Source organism: Xyrauchen texanus, chromosome 47 (genome assembly GCF_025860055.1).
Source record: "Xyrauchen texanus isolate HMW12.3.18 chromosome 47, RBS_HiC_50CHRs, whole genome shotgun sequence".
NCBI classification, from domain to species: Eukaryota; Metazoa; Chordata; class Actinopteri; order Cypriniformes; family Catostomidae; genus Xyrauchen; species Xyrauchen texanus.
In genome coordinates this window covers 6,605,016-6,627,543 of record NC_068322.1, presented here as the reverse complement: position 1 = coordinate 6,627,543, position 22,528 = coordinate 6,605,016, and the positions used below count along the sequence as shown (strand labels likewise).

At 38.8% G+C, this 22,528-nt stretch overlaps 1 protein-coding gene across 1 annotated transcript in view; it reads left to right on the top strand.

The window, feature by feature from the left end:
- LOC127638897 (serine/threonine-protein kinase WNK1-like) overlaps positions 1-22,528 on the top strand; it is an 87,010-nt gene that overhangs the window by 855 nt on the left and 63,627 nt on the right. The window contains exon 2 of the mRNA XM_052120630.1: positions 529-1,695. Within this exon, the coding sequence (XP_051976590.1) occupies positions 958-1,695 (738 nt within the window). The 5' untranslated portion in view covers positions 529-957. The remainder of the gene's footprint in view (positions 1-528; positions 1,696-22,528) is intronic.

The following is a 22,528-nucleotide window of genomic DNA, read 5'->3' as shown; positions in this document are numbered from 1 at the left end:
TATTATTATTATTATTTCCATATGACGCTGAGCTGACTGACACTGTACCCGAGTTAACTAAAACCTCCCGAGGAACTGATTTCTGAGGTTCATACACGTAAAAATCATGACAATGATAATGTGTTTACATCTAATTTGGCAATAAGTGTGTGTTGGAATGATGGAAAACCCTGTGAGCTTGTGTAGCAGCTAAAAACTTGATAAGAGGACTGTTAAAGTAAGTCTAAAATTCTAGTTTAGTGTTTGTATTTGTTCATTACATACCTGGGCTATTCTTCTTTGTTTTAAGTCCTCATTGTCATTACATTATTTTCTAATGTTTTAATCGTGATAGTAGAAGTGTTTTAGACACACAGTTCTACTAACAAGATAATAATTTGAGTAAAATCTAAACTTTTTGTTTTTTGTTTAATGCTGCTTGATGGGGTTTTAATCTTCTACTAAAAATGCCTTAAATTCTTCCCCGTTCCATCTGTTATTTGTCCATGTATCTCTTGCAGTAAATCTGGACATGGGTTTTTCTTTCAGAGCCAGCACTCTTTGAAGGTCTAAAGAAGATCCAGGCTCTTGCCCTTTTTCCTCTTGTGGTCCCTTATGCTCAATGACGGCTGTCTCTGGGTCACTGCAGGATGGATGAAGTGGATTTGACAGTTTTTGTCTGTCACCGTCAGTGCTATCTTCTCAGTGACTGTGTCTTATTCTTTTACGTTTATAAAAGAACACCTCCTCTCTTGGGTTCTGGCCCCATACACTGTAAGAGTAACTGTTAATAAGGAATACCCCGCGGAGGGGTCCTCCAGCAAACTCTGTGGTTCACGTGAGCTTTTTTTTTTTGCATAGCCTTTTTTTTATTGGAACAGGACATTTTCTACAAAAGGTTAACGTTTACATTTGAGTTTTTTTCATTATAATTTATTTCTACTTTTGAGATTTTTATTTGTATTTTTGCTTTGAGAGATGTCGTCAGAAAATCCCAACAAGGTGGTGACCTTCTTGGCCCCACCACCTCCAAAGAATGTGAATGGCTCTGGTTCTGACACACTGGTGGGTGAGAAGCTAGACACTGAGGTTAGAAAGCGGCGTCACACCATGGATAAAGATCTCAAGGCTGAGCACAGATTTTTTAGGCGCAGTGTCATCTGTGATTCAAATGCCACAGCCCTCGACCTGCCCAGTAAAGCCTGCATCCTCACTTCACCACCGGACTGTGAGCAGTTTGTTGTTCCTGTTTTGCTGGGTTCTGCCCCTGACATAACAATTGACCCTCTTGAGGTTGTTTCAGGTGTCGTAGTGGAAGAACATGCAGAGGATATTGATAGTAGTAAAAGAGGGGCTGGAGCTCATGGGATAGTGGAAGTACAGAGTCCGTCTGTTCAGGATGTGGGTGCGAGGCAGAGTGATGATCTAGGGAAAGTGGAGACGGAGCCCAGCCATGTGGGTGACCAGGAGCAGGACAGGGGTGCAGCTGATAAACGTGAGGAAGAGGTGGCAAAGGCCCGTGCAGAGGCTGAGCAGAGGGAGGCTGAGAAGAAAGTTCAGGATGACATAGAAGAAGTGGAGACCAAAGCAGTGGGCACCTCACCTGATGGACGATTTCTCAAATTTGACATTGAGATTGGACGTGGCTCGTTCAAAACGGTCTACAAGGGCTTGGACACTGAGACAACCGTGGAAGTAGCATGGTGTGAACTTCAGGTAAGGAACCCCCTTTTTAATACACTGAAAGTGAGCTTCACTAATATTATCTTGTGGTTTACCAAAAGCTTTAAAATGCTCTGGTGAAACACAACAGTGGAAGATCAATTCAAAAGTGAACGCCACAGTTACAACAGGAAGACATTGTGGTTTAACTTGTTTGTGCAGTTTTGTGGTCATGGTTCTCATGGTGCCCCTACAGAATGTAGGTCGCTGAGGAAGAACACTGAGGAAGTTGCAGGTTAGGCCCGAAAGTACGCTACACAAGTACGCATATGCAAATTATTGGAGACTGTGTACACTATTGATCGCTATTGAGTCCTTTGTGGCAATACTTAGAATGCATGCATGCGTTGTGTTACGAATTGCATGATTTTACATTTCATAATAGCTAGACGCATTTGGGTTAGCAAATTTGAGTATAGTATGCTTTTACCATGTAGTCTTAAGGCCTGGGTATACTTGTTTTTTCTTCATTCTGGATCAAATTGCACTCTGTCAATTATGTTCCCTTTGAAAGTCTACTTTTTTTTTTACTGCAAGTGAATATGAAAGTGTTCGTATTCTGGGCCACACAAGGACATTCCACACAGACTTTGCTAATTGCAATATTTGCGTCATGCACACCGTGTTTTCCGATCAGCAACAACCAACGTGTACTTTGGACTTTAGGTCATGTCCATGCTGATATGTATTAATTTCCTCCACTGAAAACGAAGCATTTTGAAATTCCGATCCATTTCCACATACAATGATGTTAGATTTTCAAATAAAAATAGATTAGTGTAGATGTAGCCTTAGTCTTGTGGCAAAATGAATTACATTTTGATAGCTGCAGGTCTAGCTCATGCAAGAAAACAATTTGTAAAAATTCTGCCTTATTTATTAAATTAAGCCGTTTATTCTCTTGACTCAGCTATCATAGTTTCAAAACGCAAGTTGGATCACAAGACCCGAGTTGTCTTTTTCATAACACCTTTTCTATAAATGCATTAAATCTGGCAAATTGTGTCTCTGCAAATTAAAGTCACTTGGATCCCATTACCTAGTGCCTCCACTACTTCAGTGTTTTTCCTAAATATTACAATACAATCTCTATATCTGGTATCTGGTTTTAACACTATAGGCCTTTTTTTAAGCAAGTATAACTGACCACACAGATGAAGTGTTGTTAGTTGCCTAGGGAAGATCCTCCATCACAAACTGAACTGTTATCCCCAATGGTGAGAGTCATATGAGATTGTATTAGTAATTCGCTGAGGCACTCAGCGAATTAAACATTTCAAAGCACATACAGTTGAAAGTGCGTAAAATATGCTGTAGAAGACTGTGGAATGTAAGGGTGAGTGTTTGGATTGTGCCAGTGACATCATATTGAAACTGTCAGCAAAAGGGGGTTGCATCATTGTGTGGGGGTAAAAGCAAAGTAGTATTTTTAGGTGTGGATACTTGCTGAAAGGATGCGATGGTTTAGATCAAGGCCTTTAGAGCACTCCTAAGTAATTCAGGGGTCATAGGGCAATCAGAAGCAGAGGTCTGGCCACTGCAGACCGTATGTTGTATTGACAAAGAGAGGGTGCAGAAAAAGAAGCAAGGAGAAGAGTCGGAGAATAGAAATGGGAGGGAGATAATGCTTCAAGATCTGGGAGGCCTGCTTTGTGTCTGCCCCCTCTCTTTCCTTAATTTTCAGGCTGCTTTTTGTAAATTAGTTGAAGTCTTACTGGACATCAGTAATGGACATCTGTTAGATGCAGGATGGGAAAGAAGATTATTTCATCAGCTTTGTTAATGGGACATCTAAACTGCTTTTTTTGTTTAGTTATTTCAATGCTGATTCATTTACAGAGATCGAATTAACTTCCCTTTGAGATCACAAGGGAATTTGTTTCAATCCATGGATGGAATCACATATTTCCAAATTTCACAATAGGAGGTAGTTATTTAAGATTATGCGCTTAGCCAAATTAAGGAGTTATACTATCACTATTGTGTTATCAGTGTTTGGATCTCCAGTATGCATCAGTAAGTCTACTCACTGTGATTATTTTTAATATTAGATTAAAAATGGGATGTAGTATCTGGCTGGATCTTATAACTTTGGTATGTGGTGAATCAAAGATGAGTAGTATGCCAAAGTTTTGGTGCAACACAAAGGCCAACTCTCCCTCCCAAATCATTCTTCTTGGATTCAAGGGGATGCAAGTAAGGGCTCTCTTAATTCTCTTCTTTTTTTTTTACTCCACTTCCTGTTCAAAGGCACTGTTTGTCGGTGCATGGATCTTCTTGCACTGGACTGCCTCCCATTCTGTTTTCCCAGGCTTATAAGGTTTCTGGAAGGTTTACATTTTGACATTGCATGCTGTTTTAGCATGCTGTAAGTGCTCCGATAGTATATAAGATGATTAACTTCTCCACTTACACAAACATCATACTTCCTTCATGAGCCTTTCCAGCATAGCAGTGTAGTCATTGGAAATGGAAACCACTCGTAATTGGTTGTCTAAACATATACATACTCACACAAACATACACACTTCACATAGGCATACTCAAATTCACAAGTTGTTGACTAAGGGTTCAACCCAAACTATTTAAACTTGGTGGCTTTCGCACCATCAGCTTTATTGCCATATGCTAGCTGTGAGATATCACAGTGTAGGAATTCATGGGGGGAGTTACCGAAGCTCTGGATGATATAAAAAAGACATGCCCCAGAGAGAGTGTCGTCATCTGTGAATAATGCAGAGGATGTGAAGGGAACAGTTGAGGAAGAAATCCAATCCCATGGATTGCAGCCATGGCCGTTTCCCTTTTCATTGTTGAAATACAATTTTTTTCAATGAAGGGAGAAAGACAAAGACAGGAGTAGCTCTTCCCTCATTTACAAGCGCTGATCTCCTTCCTCATTTGCAGTGCTGGCCTTTGTGTATGTTTTTATCCATTGTATGTGTCTTACAGTACACAGGCTGTAAGGAAAAAGATATCATCGTAAACGGAAATAATACTGAGAGCTTTTCGCTGTGAGATGCTATCTGATTGGCTTTAGGTTTCACTTGTGCTTTGTGTTTTATCTCTAAGGAGTGTGACTCTGACATTTTCTTCCTAGATTATTAGTTTCGATTTTTAATCTCTGCAGTTGTGCATGACACCGCAGTGGCAGAAAAGATTATCAGAAGCAGTGAAGCAACAGAAGTTGTGTGCAGTTGACACAAACTCTGACAGCTCTTTACCTAAAGTCAATTGCTTGTCTTGCTTTCTGCTAAAGTGTTAAGGATGACTTGCGTCACGGTTTCACTTCTCACCAGAATTAGAATTAATCTGTTTCCCAGGAGTGAGAATATGGCAGTTACCCTAACTTCCTCCATGTGTTAACTTGTCATTGGGTCTATTTTATAAACATTTGTAACATTACATTTTTACCCTGTAATCTACTTATAATGTTAGTCAAGGTTTCTTACACCAAGAACAGCTGTAGTTTTGTTTTACACAACCATTTTCCACTCATTCTCTGACACTTAAAAATGAACAGGCTGCACCTTTCAAGACCCATTTTGCAGCTTAATTTTAATAAATGGTCTGGGTTGGTTGACAAGGAAACTTCGCTTTGTGAACATGAGTGTATGTCTACATTTTACATTTAACTACTGTTTCAAAAGAGGAAAAAAATGTTGTTTTCTAGATGTGTGTGTGTTTCCTTTACCTATGTTTTCCTTTATCATTGATCTAGGATTAAAACTACCTGACTGACTCTATTTAAAAGCTTCTGGCTAGTCTGTTAAAGTAGAGTTCTTTAATAATATAGGTTGTGTTAATGTGTTGGTTGCAGTTAAACTTAGGTGCGCTCTAAATACTTCACAGCTAATATAAAGCAGGTTATACTTCCAAGAGAATGTGTAATCTCATACAGCTTCATTTCTATCTCTGAAATGCAAGGATTTTTTGGCCTGCCAAGGCTTGTTCCCCCACCCCCTCCCAAGGCATTGTACTCCTCTCCTCCGTAGCATTGTGCTCATCTCCTCCTTTGAGATCCTGATCAATCCAACTTGTTCCTGAATGCGGAAGTGTTCCACGAAGCATAACGGTCGCCTGTTTTCTTTTTCTTTTCTCCAATGTTTTCACACACATCATTGGATGTTCTTAGTGAATAATGTTATGTTTAGCGTAACAAATTTGGAAAAAATTGGCCAAAAAGCATGTGGCTCCATAATTCTGATACTTTACAGTTGCAATTACCATTTTTTAGTTTAAGGAGTGGGTGGATGATGTGAAGCTATGAACCAAGGTTAGTTATGCTGATATCATTAACTAGGCTACAAGTTGATCCTGAACTAATTTTTACCCCATCTAACATTTAAAACACTTGCTATATAAATAAATAAATGTAAAATTTTTGTTGTTCTCCATCTGGAATGCTTGTAGTTGTAATTTCTTATAGAGAGTGTTTAAAGAGTGATTAGTTAGGAAAACTGTCTAACATGTGACACAGAGCACTGTAATTCAACAGGTTTCCATACTGTAAAGACTCTACCGTGTGAAGAAAATCTGGTTTTATCTCTTGCCACCTCTCTATTTCTCCCTCTGTCATTTCCCCTTCCCTTTGGTTTTGTAGGTAGCATATGTATGTCAAAGGTCACAATGGGAGGGCAGTAAATTCCTCACATTTAACTGCTTACCTCAGACCCCCGCCACCTTGCACTTACTGCCTCTTATTTTATACTGTAAGACTTTTAAGATGCTATTTACACATAAACACTTACACACGCACACATACTTCTCTGCTTTTATTGTTTAGTCTTGCCCTCACTGACCCCATTTGTTGTTATATTTGTGGTGCTTCATTGGTTAGCCTAATAGTTTCAACGGTTATTAAACATATACTTTTGGCTTCAAAATTGAATAGGATGAGACCACACATCAATTGATTTTTATAATAATTACCTTAATGCTATGTTCTGAATTCTATATTTTATTTGTGCTTGGAGGCTCATTTCAATATTGATTCATGTTTAATGAGTGTATTTTGGCAAAAAAAAAACATAAAACGGTCTTCATAATATGAGATAACGCTGCATATATGCAGGGTTGGGAGGGTTACTTTTGAATACATGCTGTAAAATGTAATTTGTAACATATTCCATTAGATTGCTCAAGGTCAGAAATGTATTATAAATACTTTAGATTACTTCTTTAGCACTGGTAGATTTTTTTTAAATTGTTTTGTTTTACTATAAAAAAAATCTGCCAGTACAGTAAGACTAAATACATGTTAAACATACATTCTCTGAAAAACCTAAATATCTTATGCAGTGTTGTTTCTAAAACAAGATCAATCAATTTTAGATATCTTTACAGGAAAACAAGAATATATTTTTTTTTTTATTTTGGCATAATATCAAAGTCTTACTAGAAAAAAGAAATTATGATCTAACATGAGTTTTCTTGATAAAAAAAAAAATGATTTTGTCTGGTAACATGCATGTAAAATGGCAAGAAATAGCATTTTAGCTTAGCATGAAGCTAACAATTTACACAAGGTTTATTCCTATTTCTTCTGCTCCAAACGTACTTCTCTGTCTGCTCGTATGAATGTAACACATCATAAGAAACACATCATTTATATGTATAAATGTTTTCCATCTGAAAGGACTAAATATTAAATGAAACAAATTACAATAAATTGCAAAGTAATCTCTTCAGTAATCAAAATACTTTTTTAAAATACTTTTTTGAATGTAACTGTATTCTAATTACCAATGAGTGAAATTGTAACTGTAGTGGAACACAGTTACTTATGTTTTGTATTTTAAATACATAATCCTGTTACATGTTTTTTGTTACTCCCCAACCCTGCATATATGATAGCCTCATTTAATTAAAATAGGTTTGATATGAATGGTGATCTTGAATCCCAGTGTCTTCCGTGTACCATCAATAATAATTATAAAAAAAAAAAAAGAGTCAAATCCTCTATAGTTGAACTCCTTGCTGATTTATACGGCATACAGTGTCCCTTTCCTTGATTGGATCTGACTGTTCTCAACCTTTCTGTGCCACAGACATGATTTTGTTTTTCTTGCTGTAATTTCATACAGAAGCACTCATTCGTTGAATGAAGCACTCATCCCAGTGACGTATCAAATCCTAAACTTGGACATGTGTAAAACATGTTTATAGTGTGAGCAGCATCTTATGGAGGTCTTCTGCAGGGTGGGATGTTCAGACCCACAGCAACTCCTCCTCCTAATATGTCAGTAGCTGTTTCACGCTTGCATTCTCTGGATTCTTGTGGCAGGACGTCAGCATTCAGAGAGGACAAAAAAGTAAAGGAGGGGGGCAACCAGTTCAAAGCAGGCTCTCTCTAACTGGTTTTGTCTCCATCTCCCAACCCAAAACCACCAATCTGGATGCAAGATTTCTAGTTTCTTTAAAAGTAGCATCTTTTTTTCAGTACTGGGAGACTACAAGTGCTTAGCAAATGAGAAATTTAAAAGCGCAATTCTGTCTAGCGTTAAGAGAAAAATGGGTCTCAGATCTTTTAAAGATTTTCTGCTGTGTAACTGCTGACACAAGTCTTGTTTCAGTTCAAACGTTCCCTTTAAATTCACTTTCAGAAGACCAAAGCTGATTTTAATTTACTTTTAATTCTGCACTTTTCACTCTCTCTCACCCCTTATTCTTTGATCAGAGCAATATGAGTGAATAAAACATGCACATTTTTCTCAGAAAGTTTGGAATTTAGTTGAATTCGTTTTTTTTCCACTCTTCCCAATCTTACTATAGAAAGTGTCCGCTCAATACAAAGTAATACGTCCTGTTTAATTTAATCTGTGGCTCCGTTTTCTTCTAAATGTCATGAATATTTTAGCACTGTCACACCTATATAAATGCAGCACTGAAGGTATTGCCTGAACTCTATTGACGAGAGCTTGTGTTTATTGGGCTGACTGCGCTGTCAAGGTCCGTTACATCATTCGAAGTCTGTGTTAAGCCCCTGCTGTTGGTAAAAAGTTGGACCTCTCCTCTTCTCCAAAAGTTTGGCTGAATTTCGGAGGTGGAATGTGCTCAAACAAGCTTAGCTCACTTTGGGGAAAGCACAGATAATTTTGGACAGATCCAGAGCATTTAAAGTTTGCCTGATGACACCGGTCACAGATAGATATACTTGTCTGTGCAAGCCCAGTGGGGATCAGAAAACATTTCTTATATTCCAGTGTTTCTTTTTTTTCCTCTGGCTATAAATAGTAACTTATCATCTGCCGCTGTCTTTCCACTCCATAGTCAGAACTTCCACTCCATAGGCAGGCAGTTCTAGGGAATGACGTGGGGCGGAGTTGGCCCGAGGGAATGTTTTAGTTCACAGATGAGCTTCAGGAATGAAAATCCACCACTGTGGTAGAATCCCAGCTCAGTTGCTTGACCTGACTGCATACTGACACACCTCATATTGGTCATGATGACCCTGCCATGTCACTGTACACCCGCCATATGTTTGTGGAGATCAGGGGCACTGCTCCTAAAGTTTCCAAGTTTGTACCTTAGCATTTGTGTTTCTGATAGATCTGTTTTGAGTAGAGTAAACTCGCTCCGAAAGATAGAGGTGTTGAGTGACGCATTTAACACTTTCTGAATTGATGGCTTTCCTTTAAATATTTGATTACGCATCGAGTCATGTATACAGATCAAGATTGTAACTTGACTATGCAAAAGCCCACTGTATTGTGCTTGTAATTGTACTGAGTTTAAACTGAGTGCAAGTACTCATGTGATTGTCTGAGTTACAAGCAGTATGGGAGTTCTGACCTTTTGATTGACCTTTTTAACAACCTGTGTGTTTAGTATAATCAACATTAGCCTTACAGGATTGGGAAATCCAGGTATTACCAGGGTTTCTGTGGAAATTAGTTAGGTTGACTGAAACTCACCTCTTTATTCTTGCTGCGAAACAACATTCTGTACTGTTCCTTGAATGCTGTTCTCACGTATTTCATATGAACTTGTGAAATATTTCCCTTTAAACAGTCCCATATAAAGGTACTTCGTCATTACTTCCCACCCACCCTAAACATTGCATCCCTTGCTGCAGTTTTGGAACAATATTCTGCCTCTCCTGTGCGGAATGTGGCAGTCAGTTGGCCAGTTCCTGCCTTGCTGGATGTTCCCACGTGATGGTGAACTGATTGTGACCCCACTTTAGTAGACAACAGCATAGGTAGGTGGGGTTAAAAGGCAGAGTTGGGTTTCTTGTAATAAAGAAAATGTACACCAACAAAACTCCATCTGAACTAATTTATATTTGATGACAAACCTCAGTTGGGTAATTGGCTTAAAAACAAACAAACAAAAAAATATCAGTTGTGAAATCATCTCTTGATCTCAAATGTGTATAAATGAGGAGAGGACACATGGTCTAAAATATTCTGTGCCCTTTCATTCTACTTGCTTCTGAGTATAGTAGTCAAATACACTCCCTGGACTGGAAGTGGTTCTGTTTTGGTGAAAAACAAAGAAAGGCCTGTTATAGGGCTGCACAGATATCGACTAAAATAATCTACTTGTGTACTTGTCCATGTGGCATCCTCTCTGCTCTCATGCCTTTGGAACAGACACCATGAGACGTAACATGACTTTATGAAAAGGAATCCCTGCTGTCTTGGCCATGTTGCCATGTCCCTTCCATGTCTCTGCTGTGTCCCTAATCTCTAAGTGTTCATCAGATTCCAGAGAGAATGGCTGTGCTCTGATGCTGAGAATGTGATTCTTCCCAAGCCGCAGGAATGCAGGCCTGATGCCCTAATCTGGTCCACTTTGTTGTGGCACTTGTGATTGCGACAAGAAACTTATTCAATGCACTTTTCAGGCTTAATGGATTTGAGGCGACCCCGCTACAGCCAGATGATCAGCAAACACCCTGAGCACTGTAAAGCCTGTTACGTCAACGTCTGAAAGGCCCGTTCCCAAGCGTTCATTCCCGACTGATTTCAACAGCAATGGATAATGACTGTATCTCATTTCTGCATCGTCAATCAGCACTGCATATTAATAGACCAACTGTACTAGTTTGAACTAGGGCTGGGTGATATTTCTTAAATTCTATCTCAATATTTTTCAGCAAATTTACATATTCTATATATATCTCGATAATTATGTATTTGCTCTAAAATGGCTCAAAACAATGACAGTTTACAATGTTCTGCATTTCCTGAAATGCTGTAATCTCCTCCTTTTCCATTATACAGTGCCGTGTTTGTAGATTTGTATAATATTTTGTTTGGAATTGCGTGTATGCTTGAATCTGCTTTACTGATTCAACTGATCTGAGAGCACTGGTATGCGCATGCACACAGATCAGCGCATCACCGGTTTGTTCTTGTCTCTTTATATCACAGCCTTTTGTGGATTAATAATCACATGTGACCAACTCGCCATTTTTATATAATTTTGATTAATTGTGCGGCCCTGAAGGATTGTTAAATTAGTCTACTGATGTGCTCCTTATGAAACTTAATGGCCAAATTAAAGCACATTAAAATTATTGTGATATTCACGGTATTGGTAAATTACAGTCAGAACATTTTTCAATTATATTGGTAATATTACATATATATGCCCTACTTTGGCTACTTTTGAACATCCTCCAGGATAGTGCACCTCGGTTAACAAAACATGCTGCTTTATTTCCACAACTCTCTTGCTTTGTCTCATGTTCTCTCGTTTTGTAGCCATCTGTTCTCTATGCATTTGTGTCATCAAAGAGGAAAAGGAAACATGCAGCTTCCTTTGTGTAACACATCTGATGAGGAAGCTCACTTTGTGATGTTAATGCTTACAAACACCATGGCTTTTGCCATGGTCTATCTGAGTTCAAAATGAACCAGCTACTCAAACCAGCTTACTGTATTCCAGGTATGAAAGCTGGTCAGTCCTGTCTCCACATGACTTCCTCCCCACTGTATTGCAGACATACTGCAGACTGACTGTGGTCAGGATGGTGGTGGTAAAGACTGCTTTCTTGTGTAACTGTTACTAGCACAGTTTCACCAAGTTTTCTCTCAAAGCACAAAGAAGGTGTTTGTGGGATTCCAAGAAGATTCACTCCCCGGTGTTGAGGGGCAAAATATTCTAGTTATCACAACTGGCCTTCCCCCTATTCAAACATTGACCTATTAGCATGTTATCACCAGGGTTTAAAACAAATTCCACTTAATTACTGAGCTTTTCTTGTCTTTGTGTGGTCTACCTGCATAGTTGAGCAAATGGTGTCTTTGTGTAAACAAGAAGAACAAGCAGGCAAAGATAAGGAGGCAGGCCCCAACTTTTAAGTCTTTGATGAGCGTGGGGAACGCTTCAGGTGATGCCAGAAGGCAGGATGGTGCCAGGAACATCTAGCAAGCATTAGCACTCGGTTCAGCTGGTTTCTGTAGACTAAGCAGTGAGTCCGTTTGATAGGGCTTTGGAGAAGGATGTGGTTGAGTTGTTATAAAAGGGCCTTCATGCTTTGGAGGCTCTTGAGAAAGCCACACTGATAAAAGGCCTCTTTCATCTAGACGACAGACAGGTGTTCATGAGAACCGCTTAATGCAGTGACTCACCTGCATCTGCCGTGCCTTACCTTGCATGTTCTGACAGAGGTGAAATTGTCATCTTTAAGTGTACGGGAACGTGCCGTATGCTTGTCTGCCAGTGGGTCTTGCACATCAGTATGATTTTCCGACACATTAGTCACCTATTCTCCTTTACACAGTTCCTGCTCTTCACCTACATTCTTGCACCTCCCTGATTACAGAGAGTGAAAGGCAGAGGAAGAAGACACTGTCCAGACTAAGCATTTGCTGTTTGCAAGTCACAAGTTCAGGCCAAGTCAAGCATTCAAACAGCTTGCTTATCTTCTATTCTTTGAAGCAGCAATTGGTTATCAATGTTCCTGTTCAAGGACAAAGGGGAATTGATGTCTGTTCAAAGCTTTATTTGGCTCCATGCAAGATTCCATTACCTCTCATTAACTCCTACTTTGCATTTATTGAGATATCTCTGGGAAATTGGGAGCGTCTCTGTCCATGAATGTATCTCTATTGAACTCACTCTCTCTCAGTTCCTATAAATTACTCTCATGTGGGACAAAGGTGTCAGCAGTGCGTGATTTACATTTTGAGTGCCGCTTATTTACCTCTGCTGAAACATGCTCTGCTTGAGGGCTTAGTGGTGCTTTCCCTGTATGGGACCCTAATAAACACCCCGGGGTGCCAGCTCAGGGCAGAAATCCAAAATACTCTCTCCTCTCCATTTCTACCCAGTCCAAAGTGAGTAATTCAGGCAATATTATGTTTTTCGATGTTTTGAAGTCTTGGTGCACATTTGAAATTAACACATTTGAGTTAAAATATTAAATCTATTAGGAAAATAACACCTTTGTGTTCCACTTAAATTTGCATTTGCAACCAATTTTACTTCCATAATGTGATGTGAGAGTAAAACAGGATATTTAACAAGAAAAAGAAATGTTGGGTCTGACTTGATTTTATCCATTAGGAATCGAAATTAGGACTTGGTTATGTCAGCCTAAAAGGATTTTATGATGTCATCTGAAAAGAAAAGTAATTTCGGTAGAACTGTACAAGTCATTACTTTTTATAACAATTATGAAGACATTTGTTACATTGGAATAACATGCACCAAAGAATCTTTCACAACAAGACCAGGGTTGTGTATTAGGAAAATTGGGTCATTTTTAATTGATATTAAAATCAACAAAATGTAAACAAATACTTACTGAGTGCAGCTCTGTGGAAATTTAAAACTGAATGCAAATTCTTCTTTTCTTTAGGTATTATTTGGAAGCCTTCACACCTTCGATAAAATTGACCTGCTTATGTTTTTGCAAAAAGTGGTTTAAATTTAGTTGGTAGGTTAGGTTTCTGGCTTACAATTGACTTGTCCCAGCTGGGCTGGAAAGCTGTCATTACTTGAAAGGATGTAAGGAGATTACTGGGGCTTGTGAAAGGGCAGCAGATTTTCATCAATTCCTTTTTGTGAGCAGAGGGATTATGAATATACACATTTCAGTCAAAAAATGTCTGTTGTTTTACAGTGTGGATTAAGATATACACTGATCAGCCACAACATTAAAACCACCTGCCTAATATATTTTATATACCATAGACTTTGTCAGTTCAAACCTGTCTGGCCATTCTCTGTTGACCTCTCTCATCAACAATGCATTTTCATCCACAAAACTGTGCCTCACTGAATGTTTTTTTTTTTTTGGCACCATTCTGAGTAAATTATAGAGACTGTTGTGTGTGAAAATCCCAGGAGATCAGCAGTTACAGAAATTCTCAAACCAGCCCATCTGGCACCTACAATCATCCATGGGATTATCTAATCAGCCAATCGTATGGCAGCAGTGCATAAATCATGCAGATATGGGTCAGGAGCTTCAGTTAATGTTCACATCAACCATCAGAATGGGGAAAAAATGTATTTCAGTGAATTGGAGTGTGGCATGATTGTTGGTGTCTGATGGGCTGGTTTGAGTATTTCTGTAACAGCTGGGATTTTCACGCACAACAGTCTCTAGAGTTCACTCAGAATGGTGCCAAAAACAAAAACATCCAGTTAGCAGCAGTTCTGTGGATGGAAATGCCTTGTTGATGAGAGAGGTCAATGGAGAATAGCTGGACTGGTTAGAACTGACAAAGTCTACTGTAACTCAGATAACCACTCTGTACAATTGTGGTGAGAAGAATATCATCTCAGAATACTACTCTGAGATGCGGGTTGGTGCTGTTTTGGCAGCACGAGGGGGACCTACACAATATTAGGCAGGTGGTTTTAATGTAATGGTGTATGTTATATTATGTTATGTTGTATGAGCAAATAAATGTAGTCGCGGATAGTATTGATATGATTGATATATACATACAATGTCTGATGCAAGCATATAATGTATCTGTGAAAGAACTATTATGTTATATCTATTTCTTTGAGGCAACAGACATTTACATTCATTCTTCATCATAGAAATAATTTTTGCCCATTGTATTTAAATGGGTCTGTTTTAGATAAATCAGAAATGTCCTTACAAAACTGAAATCTTTAATTAGTATTTGTGCTTCTTAAATAATTTGTCAAAATTTATTCATGGATTACCAACTTGCTTTTCTGTTCTATGGTTTCTGAAAGAGATTAATAAAACTAGAGGAATAGACACTGCATATTTTCACAGGACAGGAGCTTGTCACCAGTTTAAATCAGTGCCCAAGATATCCACAACATGGCTGCCAGGAAGATGCCTTAAGTTTGTGCATCTGGGCCCATTGCTGAGCAACATTTATCCTGTGTGGCCTTGAGGAATGCTCCGCTGTCACATTAAAACCTGCTGCTTTCATCAACACACACCTCACCCCAGCTGAAGTGTCCCTCCTGATCCATCCCCCCCTTGCCCATTTGGATGCCTTTCGTCTAATCAGAGAGACAGAAACTTGAGCCCTGTCCATTTCACTCCACCTCTTTTTCTACCACAGCTGTTACCGCACCAACCATAATGTCTTTTCTCATATGTGTCAGTTGCCCTTTTTGGATTGAGGAAGTTTTTTGATATAACGTCCAAAGATCTGCATGTGTATATTATTTGACGTGTTGCATCGTCGTTCTCTGTGTGAATTACTCTGCTGTCAATGGATATGTTCCAGAGAGGTTAAGTTCACCATCTTGTGAGCATGTCAGAGTTGAAATCCTCTCAAGAGTCTCATTGTTCACAGTGGGGAACAAGTTCTCCTGCATAGATAAAATGCAGCATGGGCAATGCAAAACTACGACAGTGTGTTCCCCATGTAAAATGTATTTACTGCTGGGAAATATGGGAAAGCCCCACTGCAAATGATTTGAAGACATTCAAATCTTTTGTTAACATTGTGTTCTGATACACATGGTAAGCATTCTCTGCAGCTGCCTGCTTAGTATAAACGCATCACAACCCTATTTGCAAAAAATACAAATAAAAAATGTGTGCAAAGTCGGGCAATTGTCTAGAAGATTTCATACCTCGCTCTATTTCTTTACTATCTTGTCATATTTATTTTACAAGAATTATTGTGGGTCATCCAGAAATGCTGTAATTTTCTCAACCTTACATTACTTTCCTTCTGTGTAGCACAATTACGAATTGTTTGTATAAAAAGAGCACACAGTACATTCTGCTAAACATCTCCTTTTCTAGTCAATGAAAGCCAGACAGTAAAAACAGTTTTGAAACGACTTGAGGGTAAATGACAGAATTTTTATCTTTGGATGAACTATTCCTTTAAGTTAATGCAAACCAATGTTTTTTGTGAAACCTGTGGATTTTGTTTACCTATGTTGATCTTTTGCTTATGGAGCATGTTGATGTGTGCTCTGCTTTGAGGGTCTGTTCTGACAGCTGAACTATAGGCCAGCTCAAGCCTGGCCACAGGAGCCTATGACACCACACAGGATGCAATTATGAATGTAGACCATAATCTCAGAAGCCCTTTTCTTTGAGTTCAGACCTAAACAGGGAAGGCTGTGATCTTAAAATCACTCGAAGAAGAATGAGGTCTCAAATGCATTGGCTCCTACCACAGAATCTCCCAAAAAAAGGCACAGTAGGAGAGCTGGTCAGGTAATTACAGTCATTATTCTTTCTCAAGTAAAAGTGAGACTATACACCACCGCTGCCTTTTAAACAGAGATAAATAAAAGCATACTCTACATACACATAAATATCCATGAGCAATGGTTACATATTCTATCTCTTATTCTCTCAAAGACGATTAGTGGAATGCAGATCGTTTAGAAAGTGTCTTGTTTTCACAGTTTCACAGTGTAAGAGAAGCCTATACAGGGGTTTCTGTGTTTCATAAAATCCATCTCACACCAGTAACTTTACCACATGTGTTTTCTTTTCTCTTAACTTTCTGCTCTGATGGATCATCAAGGATTTTACTGCTTGTAATGTTCCTCTTTGTGCTTGAAAGTTTCAGCTAAGTATGTCAACACACTAGTCGGGTGACCAGCGAGCAGCCCAATACTTCTGTTGCCCCCATTCTTGGGGTGGTTGTACTCTTAACCAGCATCATGTGTATATGTATGGCACATTGCATTGACTGATCGAATGAATGTGTGGGTGAGGGGTAGAAATAAGGTGGCTTGGGGTCTATCAGGTTCCTTATGGCGTCAGCCCTGACTAAAGCCTAAATGTCTATGGATAGGCAAAGGAAAACAAAGGGTCAGGTCAGGGAGCCCCATGGGCTTTCATCCCCTGCCTTAGTCAAATGGCCTTTGCTCTTTTCAGCCCATATGGAATAGCAAATGTTTATTTCTTTGAATGGCATTTTTGGTGGGATGGTTGTTTCTCCCAGGCTTATGTTTGCTAGTCATATGTTTTTCATAATTGTACTTATATCAGGATGTTTAGATATGGTCATGATGTATACGTAGTGTCTAAAAGCATTAACAAATCCTTAAATATAATTTTTATGTTTTAGTAACGTACATGTAAAACATTATACTTTGTTTACACATGTTGGGAGTCTATCTTGAGGATTCCAGTATTTTCTGCTGCTGATTACCTTTAATTCTAGTAGTCTTCAGAGAGGGTTTTCAAAAGGATGAAAAAGGTGGCCATTGGCCAATGTAGTGCTAAAATACAATTTAATTATGGCAAATAAGATGTACACAATATGGATGATCTAAACTAACACCAACTTTACATAATATTCACTCAAAATGTATTCAAATTTGATACAATTTGGAAGTGACACCTTTGCAAATAAGCAAATTGGGCACTGTTATGGTCAATATCGATAGCTCAGAATTGCCAAATATTTACTGATTAATTGGCTTACAGTATCTATTGTGTCTTAGACAGCTGCTCTCATTTTAAGGTGATTGGAGAGCCAAAGAGTTACTCATGGTGTCAGTGGGAAGGGGGATTGGCCATACCTAAGAGTGACGATGAGCATATCCTGTTGCCTCTTATTTCAGAAACACTCATTCAATTGATCATTTACATTTGGACTCCCTTTGAATACATTGATTGGACAATAGAGTTTGATGGTCAACTACTTAAATGAGATCTATTAGCCAGAGATTTTATGGGGTTTTTTTATTGCACAATTATTCCTTTTTTATGTATAAGAGTGTTGTTTAGTGTCATTTCGAAACAACCGGATATGAATCAGTAACTGCACCTTACAGTCTCACAATCATCAGTCACATCCTGTAGGAAGTGTGCTCTTAATGAAGGTTGTTGCTGCTATTAGATTAGCCGCGTGACAAGCCTCAAACTTCCCTGTTACTGGCAGCACAAGCAGCACTGAATCAGTCCACAGATGGCCTCTTGCACTACTTCCATGTACAAAGTCAGAACGTTACTCTAGCACGGTGACGGTAAAGTGTAAGCCACATTTGCCTAGTCACATATGCACCAGCTTTACCACGTGAACATAGTCTTGTCTCTTGGTGAGGTCAAGTGGGGTAATGGAAAGTGATGAAAAATGCATGTCTATTGAGTTGAAGTGCTGCACTGAGAACGGAAAAAAAATAATCAATAACTGCTGTATCATTTAGAGCATTAGAGCAGAGTTAACAGCTGTTAATGAGCCTTGGCAGAGGTTGGCAATCATTTTGACATGGAGTGGCATTTTTTTGTTTCCTGGACAATTCTTCGATTTCTGATTGCGAATTGCGAAATTATATTATGTCATTGTAATCATGTAATCACTAGCACGCAAGCAACAGCTAGAGAGAAACTGGCTAGTTTATTTATATGTTGTTTTTCACACCTGTATTCCAATCTACACAATGTATTCATAGTGTTGTTTTCCTTATTACATCACATGTTTTCCTGAAACAAAAAATAAACAAATGAAATGGAATGTAGGCTGTAATTTTTACTTTGTTTTGCCTCCCATTCAGCTCGTGAAAACACGCTGCGAGATCATGAGGAAGGATTACATCAAGATGTAGATTGAAATGCAGGAGTGGAATTTAAATAAATAAAATAGTCTACTCCTCTCTCGCCATTGCTGGCATGCCAGTGATTACCACTCCGCGTGCCAGTGCTGACACGCGTGCCATAGGTTGCTGAACCCTGAGCTATGGGAATTGTGCAGTAGTCCTGATGAATGATAATCATTGCTGTTAATCACCTTGTGACTCTGCTTTCATGGCAGAGGAGGCATTTTCAGAAGACTCTCTCTTCCTGTTCAGGTAGCACTTTTCACAGCAGGTGTAACCATGTTCACACCAGATACATGTACAATTTAGTTTGTCTTTGAAAGCTTTAAATACCTTCGGCTCTCAAGCGGTTATTTGCTGTGAAGTGAATGTTCTCACCACATAGCCCTTCTACGCTAATGATACGCAAATGGCAAAATTCAGATTTTTTATCAGAAGTGCATAATTGTGTAGCTACTGTATGTCAGGAAGGATTGCGTAAAACAATAAGTCATGTCGCCAATCGTGTGGCAACAAGTCTGATGAAATAAGGATTGGCACAGTTCAATCAAGAGTTGACACAAGCTTTGGGCTGTTTGAACACAGATCTTACATTCAAATCGACACAGCTTTAATCAAACAACATTGCATACAATGACTTTATCACTTTTTAAATCATTTTCAGATTGTCATGAGGCAGATTTGTTTCAACCTTTAATGTGCAAAATAATGTAATATGGCAAAAATTGGCCAGCCAGAGGCTGAGGTCATTTGAATGAATTTCATGTTTCATGGTAGTGTTTTTACAAGCTTATCAGGCCAGATAGCATTCCAAATTATCTCGGCATCATACCATTCCTCATTCAAGGATGTTCAGGCAGCGTGCAAGGCTCTGTACTGTTTCGGCTTACATGTTTGTTGGCAGCTTTGTTTTGATACGGGCCCCCCGGAAATAAGATAATAAATTGATCTTTCCTCTTGTAGGAACTGTCCATGATTCAGCTTAATGTTGTCTACAGTGTTAAATCAGGCTTATTTGCCTTTCAATGAGAGGCTATAAAAGTGATTTATTTTGTCTGACTTAGTCATCTCAGAATACCATAAGCATGTGATTGCATAATTCCGAGGCCTAAACTGAAATAAGACACCGTTTGCACACACCTCCTGTTTCCACTTTTTTAAGTTTTGTTTCTCGTGTTTTTTTTGGGGCCCATGTTTTTGTGACCCCTTGTAAACTCTTGCCACTGATGTAATCATTATGTTAGAAAGCCTGGAGGAGTGGGGTTTGATTACTTGGAAACCTCTTTCCTAAAGCAGGTGCTTCGATAAAGGGTTAGCTCTCCCAAAATTCTGTTATCAATTACACACACTCATTATGCTGCAAACCCACATGATTTTTCCATATAAATAAAGTGGATAGTGGACTGAGCTATAGGATTGAGGCTTATATTCTGCCTACCTTTGTGCTCCACAATTTATAGTAATTAGTGAGCTTTTGGAACAATGAGATTGAATAAATGTTGACAGAATTTTCATTTTTGAGTGGACTGCCCTTTAAGTCAGACCTCCATCCAATATGTTCTTGTATTCTGTTGAACATTCCACTACGTAAACATATTCCAAAGAGCAATCCAATGTACACTTCAACAGAATATCACTGAATGGTTCCTTTACTTTTTCTTCTTACATACACAATGTTTGCTCATGCATCTGAAAGGTGACACATCATAGTCCTTTTGAATTCAGTTATGCAAATTTTCATCATAGCACCGCTCAAACCATGTGCTGTTCATTTACTTAAAGAGTCACTTGACAACTAGCTGAATTGTGTCGTGTTAATGTCTGTATGTAACAAAGTAAGTTGACTCTATTGTTATGTACTTAACAACTCACCATGCCTTCTCGCTCCTCCCACTGCATTTAAAGTAATAAAAGTATCTTTACACGGCCTATTGCATTTTAAACCCTGATTAGCATGAGTATTTTCATTCGTTTAATCCACAGCTGCAAAATCAGCCACAGTTGCTATAGGAACTAGAAAGAGTATCTTTATTTTACCTGTCTCTAATGGCTGATGCTCATTGCACAGGCCCCATAAAACTAATTGCTTGTGATATGCTCCATTGCAATTAGAGGCTTTGTACTGTTCATAAATGCATGCAGGTGAGTCAGCCTTGTTCAATGGCATCGTTTTAGAGAGCCAAGGTGTATATTAATGTCAGTGCCACAGGCAGACAAGAGAATTGTGCCCGTTTTCGTCCTTTTTCCCTTTCATCTACAAATAGCCTGCTCTTCATAAAAGTTCCTCACCACATGTCCTATTAACTTTGTCCGCCACTTCTCACTGTTAAAACTGGAGAATTTTGAACCCTCCCAACCGTTTATATCTGAAGTGGGTGATTTATAAACAGACTGAATGTTCTTGGAGTTTATGCAGACGAGACTGTGAAGGTATGTGATATTGAGATAAGTTTGTGTAGGGATGCTTTTGATGTTGTGAATGGGATATTCAGATGGATATCTCTCAGTTTTAATAGTATGTCTTCCACGTCCATCAGCTCATGGTCTGTGGAGAACTTCAGGAGGAGACAACAGAGGACTTTTTATCATGATGGCATTGAAACATTATTCACACAAAGGTGAAGCTTCTTCAATAGCTGCTAAATTTATAAGGCTTTGTGGATGTGCAACCAGCCCCAGGCATTGAAAGGTACTTATTTAAAAAGAAATCAAATACATATGCAGGATGTTGCTGGTCACGCCCTATTGTGGATGACCAATTCACAATAGTTCACCTTGGGTTTATTTATGCTAAAGGGGTCATCCCAACATGGCTGTAAAGCTAGGCATGGCAGGAATTTCCAGTTACAGAGCACTGCTTTCTTGTCCCTTCTGTCTTAACATGAATCAACCTACAATGCTGACTGGGAGGCAGTTGACCAAGGTATCATCTGTTACTGATGTAGACATATGCAAACATGTGTCTTCATGATCTATAGATCAAGATCATATGCATTCCTACATCCTTAGCTTTAGGAATTCACACCCAAGTTTGATGACGGGGCGGTGCTATTCATAAATGTTGCTGTAATAATATGAGTATGTATTGCAGGCCTTTCCTTCTTGGAGGATTATAAATTACCCCTCTGATGTCATAAGGGATTACTCAAATGCATTTGTCATTCTCCGAGTAGGTCGTCCTTTTAAAATATAAAAAACATTTTGTCCTTAACTGTTATGTGTTGTAAAGCTGCCCAAAAACTTTTTAGTATTTGTGTTTCAGAGTAATTATTGGTAAATTCCTTGTATTCAGATAATGAATGTCAGTTGTCCCTCCTTCCCTTTTGTCAGTGTAAGACTAGGACTGGCGTGCCATTTCCTTTGAGGTGACCTGTCAGTGTGTCATTGTTCTGAAAGGCTGGGTTGGCCTCTAATAGGCGACTCATTTCCAATCTCATGGCCTCCTATACTTCTTTCATTGTAATTAAATGGTTTCTTTATTTGTAAGACAGATGTTTTTGAACTAGTAATACCTTTTGAATCGTTTTCATTATGGACTTATTTTACTAACTGGCCAGCCAGATAACAAATCTTTTAAAAATATCTGTCTGAACATATTACTCTGTGATTAAGCTGTATTCCACTTTGACCTACATTTTCATATGACTAGAGAGTCAGTATGTGAATGGAAACCTTTCAACAGCAGTGGTGATGGTTTGACATCTGCTCTTGGTATAACACTGGATTTTATCTGCTGTCTAACCTTGTGGCAGGAAACAAATTCCCCATGAATTACTCTAGACCCCATGGATACAAACCTGTCATGCACAGCTCATGGTGTGTCTTCAGATTTCTTCAACATGACACTGTTCTATTA